This window comes from Lotus japonicus, chromosome 1 (genome assembly GCF_012489685.1).
Source record: "Lotus japonicus ecotype B-129 chromosome 1, LjGifu_v1.2".
In the NCBI taxonomy this organism is placed as follows: Eukaryota; Viridiplantae; Streptophyta; class Magnoliopsida; order Fabales; family Fabaceae; genus Lotus; species Lotus japonicus.
The window spans coordinates 12,429,895-12,442,719 of NC_080041.1; the positions used below are offsets into that span (position 1 = coordinate 12,429,895).

At 35.0% G+C, this 12,825-nt stretch overlaps 2 protein-coding genes across 4 annotated transcripts; one reads left to right on the forward strand and one right to left on the reverse strand.

Moving 5' to 3' along the window:
* Window positions 1-366: 366 nt before the first annotated feature.
* Window positions 367-4,574, forward strand: LOC130733679 (uncharacterized). Of its 3 annotated transcripts, XR_009017559.1 has the most exons (9): window positions 367-752; window positions 864-1,040; window positions 1,142-1,291; window positions 1,553-1,654; window positions 1,739-1,809; window positions 1,915-1,982; window positions 2,334-2,431; window positions 2,548-2,638; window positions 3,782-3,920. XR_009017559.1 is itself a non-coding variant. In XM_057585903.1 (7 exons), the coding sequence occupies exons 1-7, from the start codon at window positions 570-572 to the stop codon at window positions 4,018-4,020; spliced, it is 990 nt and encodes a 329-aa protein (XP_057441886.1). In that variant the 5' UTR covers window positions 368-569; the 3' UTR covers window positions 4,021-4,574. The 3 variants fall into 3 exon arrangements, 1 of the variants encoding a protein (XP_057441886.1); XR_009017558.1 differs by having other exon boundaries at window positions 2,334-2,638; XM_057585903.1 differs by lacking the exons at window positions 2,334-2,431; window positions 2,548-2,638 and having other exon boundaries at window positions 368-752; window positions 3,782-4,574.
* A 227-nt stretch (window positions 4,575-4,801) lies between these two features.
* On the reverse strand, window positions 4,802-10,029 carry LOC130733677 (protein DA1-related 2). Its single transcript, XM_057585902.1, has 12 exons — window positions 9,666-10,029; window positions 8,805-8,953; window positions 7,818-7,905; window positions 7,618-7,732; window positions 6,984-7,107; window positions 6,701-6,784; window positions 6,450-6,569; window positions 6,138-6,350; window positions 5,890-5,952; window positions 5,668-5,783; window positions 5,503-5,561; window positions 4,802-5,304 (listed from the first exon to the last, which is right to left on the reverse strand). The coding sequence occupies exons 1-12, from the start codon at window positions 9,712-9,714 to the stop codon at window positions 4,979-4,981; spliced, it is 1,506 nt and encodes a 501-aa protein (XP_057441885.1). The 5' UTR covers window positions 9,715-10,029; the 3' UTR covers window positions 4,802-4,978.
* Between the last annotated feature and the right edge of the window lie 2,796 nt (window positions 10,030-12,825).

Below are 12,825 nucleotides of genomic sequence, written 5' to 3' on the forward strand. Positions count from 1 at the left end.
TTAATAGTATAAAATTACAAATCTATGTGCTATATAATCTTAACCCGAAAAAGTAAAGGAAGGTTAGTTAGTCGGTGGGTTTCCATGTAAAACATGATGAGTTAACCATCTTTCACCCTAAACTCCACCCTTACCTTAATATCTTCCTTCCCTCACTTGTCTAATTTAACAAAAAACGCATATTCCCCACAAAAGCACCTCATATTCCTCAGCAAAAACCACACCCTACACCCGCACCCACCCTACTCCCCTCCTCCAAAACCCACATCACCGTCCATCATAAAATCACCAATAAGGAACACAAAAAATCACCTGGAACGCGCCACACTGTATAAACTCCCCGCGGCTTTAACGTTCCTCGTGAAACAACCCCGCAAAACGACGTCGTCGACCGTCACCTCTATCTCTCTCTCTCTCTGCGAAAAACAACGCTTCCTTCTTCTTCTTCCTCGTTTGAAATTCTGCAGAGTGAAAAATGCTGTAGATTCGTAGTTGCAGTTTCTTCTTCTTCTTCTTCTTCTTGTTCTCACAGTGAACGCTGTTGTTGGTAGAGTTTTCAGTGAACGGAGATGCAAACGGAGGCTGCTAGGGTTAGTGTCGCCTCCGTGGACGGCGGTGGTGTTCGGAAGTTGGTACAGAAACCGCCGCCGCAGCAGATTGGGACTATCTCGCAGCTTCTCGCCGGTGGGGTTGCCGGCGCGTTAAGCAAAACGTGTACTGCACCGCTTGCTAGACTCACCATCCTATTTCAGGTTAATTTAATTAAAAAAGGATTCTTTTCATGATTTTTTCATCTGGGTTTTTCTTAATTTTTTGAGTTTTGCTAATTCTAGAATTTTTTGTTTTTTTTTTGTGTTTTGCAGATTCAGGGTATGCATTCGAATGTTGCAACGTTGAGGAAAGCTAGTATATGGAATGAGGCTTCACGAATTGTGAATGAAGAAGGGGTTAGAGCTTTCTGGAAGGGGAATCTGGTTACAATTGCTCATAGGCTACCTTATTCTTCTGTTAATTTTTATTCATATGAGCACTATAAGAAGGTGAGGTTGCTGTTTACTTTAAAGGAGTATGTATCTCTATCTAGCTGAGAAATTTGCATTTATGGTTTGCATTAATTGGTATTTTTTTTATATATGTGCAGTGGTTAAGGATGGTTTCTGGAGTGCAAAATCATAGGGATAATGTCAGTGCAGATGTTTTCATACATTTTGTTGGTGGTGGCATGGCTGGAATAACTGCTGCTACTTCTACTTATCCCTTGGATCTTGTTAGAACGCGGCTTGCTGCGCAGGTAAGATATAGTCTGTTCTACCTTTGCTTGATGTTGTCATCCAATATTTTATGCCTGAGTTGCCATCCAGTCCAGGTCAATTTGATATTAATAGTTGCATAATTGATCTTCTGTGTGGTCTTAGTATCTTAGATATGAGCTTGAAATTGTCTTATTTTGAAATCTGCTTAAATTTGATGAATTTTTTTATGCAGCAGGTAGTTAAATTTTTTTGCATTCATATTATTTATACTTGACAATTAGTATGTTGATATTTTGCAGACAAATTTTACCTACTATAGAGGTATCTGGCATGCTTTACAAACAATTATCAAGGAAGAGGGAATACTTGGCCTCTATAAGGGACTTGGAACTACACTCTTGGTATGCTGCGGTGATCAATTTAACATTACTTGAAATTTATATTTCTTTCTTGTGTAATTAGCCTCATCTCTGGTGCTAATGCAGACTGTAGGGCCAAACATTGCAATCAGCTTCTCCGTATATGAAAGCTTGAGAAAACTTTGGCGGTCAAATAGGTAATCAATGCACAAATTAATTGAACAGTCCTTTAATTTTTCTATTCCGTATATGTTTGATTATACTCATAGCTATTGTATTATTATTCATTATGTCTGCATCAGATCTGATGATTCAGCTGTAGTTGTTAGTCTGGCATGTGGCAGTCTTTCGGGCATTGCTTCATCTACAGGTTTGTGATAAAAATGCAAAATTATGACTTGCTCTTTTGGCTTTCCTTCTCAGAGATATTCTTGATAAGTTGAACTTTTGATGTTACTTGTCAGATAAGTATTCTTGATAGCTTGCTTTTTTTATGTTTCTTGCAATTGGGGTTATGCACATTCTTCTGGTATTTTACCTTTTTCCTACATCTTTGTTTTGCATCAGAACACTCAATTTAGCGTTTTTGACTTGTTATATCAAATATTCATTAGATGTTCAATCACAGTTAAGAAACCTTTAGTCAAACTATTGAATTTGCTCAAACCAAGAATATCAAAGAAGTTAATGTCTGTAGTGGTTTACTATGCTTTTGATGCAGAGAAAGAGAGTTTTCCTGCACCAAGCATCTAACCAGACTGACCCCTAGAACCAGAGACCAGGATGGAGTTGTTAATTTTCCTGGCATGTGAAAATTTAGTAAGGAAGACAATTAAAAGACCCTTTTTCCTTATCTCTGTGACTTTATTATTGTCTAAAGATCTTGCTCAATTAATCATCTTCCCAAGTTTCATTCTATGACATGTCTCCCCAAGCTATGCAGTGGATTCCGTCATGGGGTGGCATTACTTGGATGAACCTATATCACTCCCTCAGTTAGCAAATGTGAGAGTTGTCCTCTTTGAGGTATGCTTCTCACTTAGGCTAACTTCACCTGATATTTGGACGGGTACCAGCATTCTTCAGGCCTTGCTGATGTGTTTCTCAGGAATCTGTTCTTACTGCTTTAATAATATTGCTTTCAGCACAATCCTAAATGACATATTGTGGTAACAAATTGTAATATAGTTCCTCATGAGAAAAATCAATGAATAAATGCAATTTACAACACAGAAAAGAACTTAGTTGTAAAGAAGAAACTAAATCTTATCAGTTGGGGGATGGATATTTTTATCAAAACAGTATTTACATAGACGCTATTGGATTTAAAAATCATTAATGTACTAAATGAAAGTTAAGCCTAACATTTTAAGCTTATGGAATAGTTGGTTCATCACATGGCATCGGAGAAGATGAACCAGTTCAATCCTTGTTGTCTTTATTCTTCTAAATGGAAGTTAAACCTTAGCACAAGGTTGGGTGGGGTTATGCATGTTCCATGTTTCAAGCCCAAAAGACTCTTTCAGAAGAAATCTGTTAAATATAAATATCATTCTTATGACAAAATAGGTTTTGGGGATAGTTAATTCCAAGAGACACTAACCACATGCATACACAACTCTACTATTGCCAATTCATCAATAGTGTCATAAAGGTTTTCTGTCACTGCTACTGTGCTACATAGATTGCATGTTCAGGTAAGGTTGTGTTTCAGAGTCCTTCTCCTTAATCTCACTTTCACATGCATTTCTCTTTTTTGTTCTGAATATGTTAAATGCTGCCATGATAAGATAGCACACATCTTTGAATTTCTTGTTGTCAATTGACCACAAATACAAGAGAACCCCATGGTTTCAATAATGTGCTATGTAGTCATCATTAAGCATAGCTGTTGCAGTGTAGGCTTGCACCTTTGTCGAAGGCACAAGATCACTACAATTTGAAACTCTGTCTTGTCTATACAGCTTATCGATTTCAAATATTGTTGATTTTGATTGCATTTCTGGTTTTGGAATTGGTTTCCAATTCAGCCCATTTGTTACTTTACCAGATTTGATAATGCATGACACAAAATATTAATAATCTGATGTATAATACAATCCCAATCCCAAGTGAATGTCTTCTGACTAGAATGATTATGGTTCAATTCATCTGTTTTCCTATATGCAGCAACATTTCCCTTGGATCTTGTGAGGCGGCGGAAGCAGCTTGAAGGGGCTGGTGGGCGAGCCCGAGTGTATAATACAGGCATATTTGGTGTGTTTAGTCACATAATCAAGACAGAAGGCATGCGTGGCCTCTACAGAGGAATTTTGCCTGAATATTACAAGGTGGTGCCAGGTGTAGGTATTTGTTTTATGACTTACGAGACTCTGAAGACGCTTTTAGCGAGTATTACGACTGTGTGATTACACACCCATCAACTTTGGAGTCTGGTCTGCATGAAGTAAATGGATGAACTTATTCACCCATGCAACATGGTTGGAGTTAGATTTATCGATTGAAGTTCATTTTATTTTATAGGTTCTCACTTCTCATGGGGGTAATTTAGTAATGCTGCTGTGGGGATCACATTTTTACTTGTACAGAGATTTTCACATCATTTAATATTAGCCTGTTGTGGCTCTTGTATTCTCATGTGGTCTGTTAATCTTTTGCACTCTTTCTCAAAGAGATAAGGGATGTCAAAATGAACTATAAATCTGCAACTCAATGCCTTAAGGAGACAGCTTTTCACAAGTGCATTTTCCCCACGGCACGTGTGGTGAAGTTGAAGTTGAAGACATCATGTTGAAGTGTTGTGCAGCATTGTAATCTTTGAGAAATGACCTATTCTTCATATATGTAGTTAGAAGTAGTTACATGAACACCTTGGATCCCTTTATTTTTGTCTGTTAAGAATATTTGACTGGGGTCCATTTCTTTTCATATTGCCCATATTAAATGATTAATTTATTATCAATGACTCTGTACTTGTTATAGGACCATCCTGACTATTATTTGAGAATACAATAGTCATTTTCTAGTGAATATTTTGATATGAGAAGTCACTTTATATTTGAATCATTGATGAAAGAAATTCATTTGCTATGAATAAGTTGAGACACGGAGCAAATAGAGAGTTGTGTTATATGATATTTGTTACTTTTCTCAGTTTATGTTGAGTTGAAGACATATAAATGTAAAAAATGACATGAAATGATAAGTCACATTTTATTTGAATTGTTGATGAGAGAAACTCATTTGCTATGAATAAGAATATTATGAAAGCAATGTTGCTCTATATTGTCAACTTCATTGATGAAATGGTACATAAAAAAGGAAGACCATGAACTTCAATCCACACTTAGAGCACGTGTGTTCTTATTACAAAGGGAAAAAACCGGTCAAACGAATATGATCAAGAGTACAACGTAAACCATATTTGTTGACAGCTTCATTTGCAGCTCTGAAGCCACCACCATAAGCTGGGGAAGAATCATTGGCAATCTGATTCTTGAAAAATTCACCCAGTTTATTTTCAACCTGAGACACCGCACCTTTCTTTGATGAGGACGAGGTGGAGGAGGAAGAAGCACCTGTGGATGTTGATGGCATGCTTCGAAAATTTGGCATTACTTCTGACTCAAGCCACATATATGAAAGAACCTGACAGATCCCTTCCTCTACTTCAGGATTAAGGTTGCGGTAACCTGTTTAGTTCAAACATGAATTAGAGGAAAAGCCATGTATACCAAGAAGTTGAATACTAGGATAAAGCATCAAAATATGAATGTATATCACTCGGGACTCAGAATTCTCTCTTGTATATATAAGAGATAGATAGACACAAAATTTTAACATGACACTGAAATTTCAACGTGAGAAGATTTTGATTGGAATGTATATACCTTTAAGGCGTAACCAGGCATGCATTAACTCGTGGGCAAGTATAGCGCCAGTGAGTAACCTGCATCTCATGAAAAAATGAGAGCTTATGAAGTTTGGACATCATCAATAGGAAGAAAGTGGCATAGTCTGCTATGAGAACAAAGTTTCCATGGTCCATAACTTACCTGGGAAGACCATATAGAACAAGAATTGCTGTAACTTCACATTTTCTAATCAGCTTTTGAGGTTGAGTTCTCATCCCTATTAGTCGGTGGCCTCCAATTCTTGGCCTTCTATGTATCTGAAACAACATGAAATCAGGAAGTAGTATGTAATTTTCTGACAAACAATCTGCAACATGCTTCATGATCCAAGCAAACAAAAATTAAATAGTTCTAATATCATACACTGGTGACAGTTTGCTCTTCTGAAAGACATAAGCCCCTTGTTTCTGGCAAGTGATGGAAACCCTGGAAAAAACCATAAAGAGTAAGGGGAACTGGATTAAGTGCATGTTTGGAAATCTCTACAATTGATTCTAAAGTCAGAATCAATTCTGTAGAGAAGCTTCTATGAGTAGCTTCTGGGTGACAGAATTGATCCAAACATGCTATTAAATTACTTGAATAAAACCAAGGAATGAAATTTTCATTACATTCTTCTCTCCAACAATAGCATCATTAAGTGCTTCTCTCTCAACGAGAAGCATGGGAACTTGTTGATCTATTCTCATATTCATTCCTTCATAATAATCTCTGATAGAATGGTAGAGAGGCTGACAATCACCAGTGTCCATTATAGCAGATTCCATGCACTCTAAGCACAAACTCCTTCCATCTTCCAGCCTATAGTATTTTATGTTCCGAGGCTTCAAGGTAATAAAAAACAACAGATAAAAGCTATTCTTTATCTTTTTTTCGTGAAGTACAAATTATTGAGCAGTGTGGAGTATCAGTTAAATCAGTACCTCCAATCTTTCGCAGCTGCAGCAGCGAGATGTGTTATCATATTCATGAGATGGACAATACTTTTGGGACCAAAATGGGTGGCACCTATACTCAATCAAACCAGCAGCATTTATAGGAATCTGAAAGTAAATAAATATTTAACAAGTGTTAATGTAGCTCTGCATTAAGTATGAGGATGACAGGAAATTGGTACACAAGACATGATCTTAATGCAGAATAATTTAAATAAGCAAAGGCAGACTAGTCTTACAAATTGGAAGCAAACTTCGCATTTTGGGTGGGTCAGCTCTTGAAAACAGGACTTGTGATATGGATGCTTCCCTGACAGTGAAAACTTGGATCGACAGAGAAAAAAATTGTCAAAATCAATACTTTTGTAACACCAAGAATATCTTCAAAAGTCTGAATAACATGAATTTGTAGGAATCAATTCAGAGGAGAATCTTATGTGAGTAGCTTCTGTTCAGAATTGATTATGGAAGAAAGAAAAGCTGGTCCAAACATGCAATAAATATCCAAGAGGGTCAAACTACCTCACGCTCGGTAATGGGGTAACGACAAGCGTGACAGCGGAAGCAGTCTGGATGAAAGTAAGTATCCATGCAGCCCAAACAATTCCCATAGATTATCTCCTGGTTGCAACCTCCACATATTCTTCTGTTCAATGGCAAAATACACATTATTAGTTGTAAATGGTATCAAACTCTGCTATTCCTATTACTTAGGTGTTTAGATAAGAAGAAAAAAACTAGATCGCAGCTGCATGAATTTAAATGCTTCAAGATCTTTTCCACTTCTTAAATTTGTTTTACAAAGATCTAGAAAGAACAAATTCTGATTCCTATAGCAGTTTGATTCATTGAAACCAAAAAAAAAAAAGATTCAGCAGGACCATCATAATGTAGAGACTAGAGAGACATTAATAGCATGTTTGGAAATCCTTTAACAATTGACTCAAAAGCCAGAATAAATTCTGGGGAGAAGCCCAGGTCAGTAGCTTCTGGGTGACAGAATTGATTGTGAGAAAAAATAAGTTGATCCAAACATGTTATAATACACACATTATGTCAGAAGATCTAAAACAAGCCTTGCCAGTGACCAAATTGGAAACACTTGATGTTTGGCACCTGCATATTAGTACAAAATTTTGAAGAGCAAAGATTTTACCTATATTCATTGGGATAGTATGGTGCTGGAGCATATGGAGGTTGTGCATATGAGTTCAAGGGATCTTTTGTATAACCTTCATCGATGTCTGCCCCCCAATTATATCCTTGATGGGCTAATGGAAATAAATGTTTAATCTTTGATCAGAAAATATCAGGATAGCTAGAGAGAAAGCACCTTTTTGAAAATTAAGCACTTACCATTTGGTCTCTTCAAATCTTCTGCTGAAGAAAGTGCCATTGCATGGCCTAGATCCTCGTTCTCCTTCGGAGCTCTAGCACGATCATCCTAATTACTTCAAGAGTATTATTCCACATATAATATCCTCAATCATAAAGGCTTCATGAAGCATACTTTCTTGTCCAAGATTTATACTATTGATTTCCCACCTCTCAAGTTATTTTATTTTTAAATTGAAATCATGAAATGGAGGAATTTGTTCTGTTCCCCCTCATTGTGATAGCCAGTAAACTGAGATTGAAGGAACTAAGTAAGAATTAATGAATTGGCAGATAGAGAAGAAGCCGTTTAGATGTTCTAAGAAGCCACAGAGCATCATTGGAATGCAAAATGTAAAGTTACCAGTGTGAATCCAAATCTATGGAAAGGAAGAAATAATATGTATAATTCAGAAAGTGCTTTGGGATGCTTTGTCTAAATACAAAGTCTTGCTTCAGGTTGATGAGATCAGAGGTTATCTAATCAACCAAATAAGACAATAATATACTGCATTATCCAAGTGTGTGTTTAGATCAACGTTGGCACAATTGATTTTGGTTTGGATAAAATTTATCTTGGTAAATTTGATTATAGTAAAAGTGAATATAAATGAGTTGAAAATGAAGTGGTGTGTGTTTGGATACATTTATGAAAAAAAATGATTTTTATAGAATAATATTGTGAAACTCAGTTGTAAAATCTCACAATTGATTATGTTCAAAGCAAAAGCTACTCTCTCTAGCTTCTAGCAGAATTGATTTTGGGGCTGAAATCGATTATCCTAATTGACTCCCAAGCATCATATTGTCGTTCGAAATTGATTTTAAAAATCAAAATTGATGATGAGGTTCCACAATGATGAACCATACACACTAACTATTTGCATTTCTCACTTTAATCATAAACAAGGTCAAGAACAATAGATATCATATCATTGAAGAAAACTGAAAGCCAGTGCTGCTATTTACCAAGGCTCTAGATGGAGCACGCCAAACTATGTTTTCCTCGGCAGGCTCATGCAGACGACGACCACCCCTTGCTCTATTGGACCCACCTTTGAAAAGCTTACTAAGCCATTTCATGAAACCAGACTTTCTCTCTGAGTGAGAAAAATCCCCTGCTTGCCACAAAAAAGTTCATGATTCAATCAGTTATGTCAGAAGTTTAGAACCACTTAATCATAGTAATATGAACAAAGTTCAAGGATCAAGCCAAACCAGAAATAACATGGTCTAGGTAGATAATTTTTTGGAAACATATGGAAAGTAAATTTTGAAACTTTGAGAATACCCAGTAAGTAAAATCAGCAGAAAAAACATGGAAGTTTAATAAGAGCTTCATGGGGTCATTCTTAATTTTACAAAATCGATTTTTTTTCTCCAATGGAACTGCTTTTAATAGTAAATTTTGAAACTTTGAGAATACCCAGTAAGTAAGATCAACAGAAAAAAATTTGGAAGCCAGCTCAAATAATCATGGGGTCATTCATAATTTTGTAAAATCAAAATTTTCTTCCTAGGGAACTAACTGCTTTGAATAGCTAAGTGCATGAAGCTCTAATTTTGAAGAAATAGCATGGTCTAGATAAAAAAAAAAATTGGAACCATATGTAATGTAAATTTTGAAACTTTGAGAATACCCAGTAACCAAAATCAGCAGAAAAACTTGGAAGTTCAAATAAGAGCTTCATGGGGTCATTCCTAAAGTTGCAAAATTAAATTTTTGTTCTATGGGTGGAAGTAAAAATCTATTAAGGTAACAGCTTTGAATAGCTAAGTGCATGAAGCTCTAATTTTGATGATCAACATAGAAAGAGAAAGAGAACATACCATATATACATGGGTGGGAAAGGTGATTGACATCTGAAGAAGCAGGCATGATGATGATGATGAAAAGGTTGGTTACGTTATGTGAGAGTGAGGGAAGAGAACCCTGATGAGGGAAGAATGAAAAGGGAGGAAGGAGAATGATGAAAATGACAGAGAAAGAGAGAGATGGAAAAGAAGGGCCATTGGAGATGGATGGTTAATAGTGGTGTAAAAAGAGGGTGATGAGATGAGGAGAGGAATCTGAGAGATTCTTGGCTTGGAAAGCAATGTAGAGAAAGTAGAGAGAATGGCAGAAAGATGGGTTGTGGAGGAGGGAATCTGCTGATGAGGAGAATATTAAGTTAGGGAGGGGTGGATTGCCGAGAATCAAAGAGGATTTAGAGAGAGAAGAGAAAGGAAAGAAAATTAAACAAAAGTGCTGCTGTCTTTGCACGCATGGAGGGAGTTGAAGAAGTTGAAGTTCTTGTACTTGTTGGATGGAGTGTGTGCAAAATTTTCTCTTTCTTGTCTTCCTGTTTTGCTCATACTAACGGTCAACTGCCATTTTGGACTGTTTCCTTAGAAATTCTATTGGAAAATATTGTTTACACACCATATTGAGAACATTGTTTACACAGCATACATATTTTGAAGTCTCATCAACATTAAGATGATATAAGAGATGTGACTTTTTTTGATGTTTTGTTTTTGTAATTCATGGCTCTCATGTCTCCCCAACAAGTGGTATCAGAATTGATGGTTGATGTAGCAATAGTGGTAGCTCCTTATATTAAAAGTCTTTATAGCGAACGATAATGTAAGTGCGGATAGTTTCTGCAGATGGGGAGCATAGTTATATGGTGGGGACGCATACTTGTGATGAAGAATGTTGATATTTCAAGTATGAGTTTGAGTCATACTTTATATAAAAAGGAGTGGTAAAGACTTTCTAAAAAATGTGACTTATAAACTCAATTTGTTAAGATTTCATATTTCTACATATTTCCTTCAACCTTTAAGGACAAAATGATCATTTTGATTTTAAAAGATATTGCACACTTTGATTCTTAAAAGATAAAAAAAAGAAAACATTATCATTCACTTTTCAAAAAAACAAAAGCGTTCTATTTAGTCCATTAAAAATGAAAAAATGCAATTCAATTCAATTTATGAAAAAAATGCTCAATTTTCATACCTGAAATGACTAACTCGAATACCTTTTTATCTTGTCGGAACAAAAATGAGAATTTTAATCTTTTGTGTACTAAAGAGATTGATCCCATATTTTTCAAAACTCAAAATGACTACTATTGATAAGAAAAAGTTTTTATAAACCGTATCACTCTCAACCTAAAATGTCACATAGAATATAAGCAACATATAAAGATTTGATGCATACTTTCCTTCAACCATGCATTTTTATTGTATTTTTTGTTGAATCTCATAATCTTGCATATATTTAATAGGGTTAATTGTGAAATTAGTTTCTAAATGTGCAACTTGACTATGTTTAATCTCTTTTTCAAATTACATTAATACGCTGCGATTATAATCGTTGTCCTTTTTATTCTCAAGCAAAGCAAACCCTTTTGTGTTGTTTGTATTCTGTTTGACACGACTTGCAATATCTAAAAGAAAAATAAAAGAAGAGGGAATCATCCTTTTTAGCTGCATACTATACTAGGTATACATCTTGTAAGTTGTAATAATAGGGACATAAAATGGCCTTTGTTAAGAAAAACCAATAAAATGGGAAATTTTATAGACATCATATATGATGTAAATATAGGTTACTTATATTATATTGTATTATTTTTATGTACATATGAAATAAATAATCATGAGCATAAATGTTGTGATTAAGAAACCAACAGAGCTAGCAATACTAAAGGAAAATGCCCATGTTGGCCAACCAAAAGAAGATCATATTATTCCAAACTTTGGACGGCTTAGAAATGAATACATTATTGAAGATATTCTTTTGTGTTTTAGCTGACTTTTAGCTTTCAACTTTAAGTATATCTGATGTCACTATCTTTTTTATCGGTTTTTCTCATAATTAATTTTGGTAAAATTAATCAAAATTAATTATCGTAAAAATAAATTGAAAGTAAAATGGTATATGTTTGAATTTATTTATAAAAAAGTGATTTTTGTTACATAGTGTGTGAAATTCAATTATGATAATTTATTACATTCAACGCATACGCTTTTATGTCTAGCTTCTACTGACTCTCCAAAATGAAATTAATTCTCCAAAATGACCTCTCATATCAATATTTTCATCCAGAATTGAATTGAGTTTACTCTACTATAATTGACTTTGGTCCAAGGTTAGTAAATTGACTCCGGACATAATTGATTCTAGTAAAATTGCATATAGTTAACATAATTCAACGCAGAAGCAACTATTTGTTGTGCATTCAATTCTTAACCCGTACAATCAATTTTAGTGCTAACATAATTTCAATTGGTTAGAATTGATATAAACCAAGTAGAATTGGTTCTGAGTTTTTCAAACATGCACTTCTACCTTAACTGACTTTATGTGTGAAATTAATTCTCCAAAATAACTCTTAAATATTAATATATTCATCTAAAATTAATTTTAATGTACTAGAATTGATTATGAGATTTTCAAGACACACTCTAAATAATGCAGGGAGGAGAGAAAAAAAAAAAATTACCATAACTCAGATTTAGTTTTATTCCAAAGTTTTAAAAGAATATATCTCTGCATGCTATCTATGGAAATTTTTGCCTGAAAAGCAAACCAATCAGCAAGCATCATCTGTAATAGTATAAGTAACGGCACCGTTTGAAAAGAAGAAGAAAAAGAAGATAAAAGAAAAGGCTTCCTCTGTCTCTCCCAATTAGAAGTGTGATCTTCATTGTAAATTTGCAGATAGAAGGGGGCACTGAAATCAAGGAACATGCAAAAGCCTGAGACTAAAGAAAAAAGCATTTTACAACCATGCTACCTTCCTTTTCTGGTTGTATATGATAATATGAACCTGTCTTTTTGGTTTATCATATGTGCTGCTTGATTCAATATTTGCATATAATTGGATGCTGGAAATAGAGTCCAGTGACATTTGATCTCTTAGCCAGCGATTCAGCCATAAAGTTGGGACCAGCATTGTGCCCAATACAATACAAATAATCACTTTCCAGCAAAAGG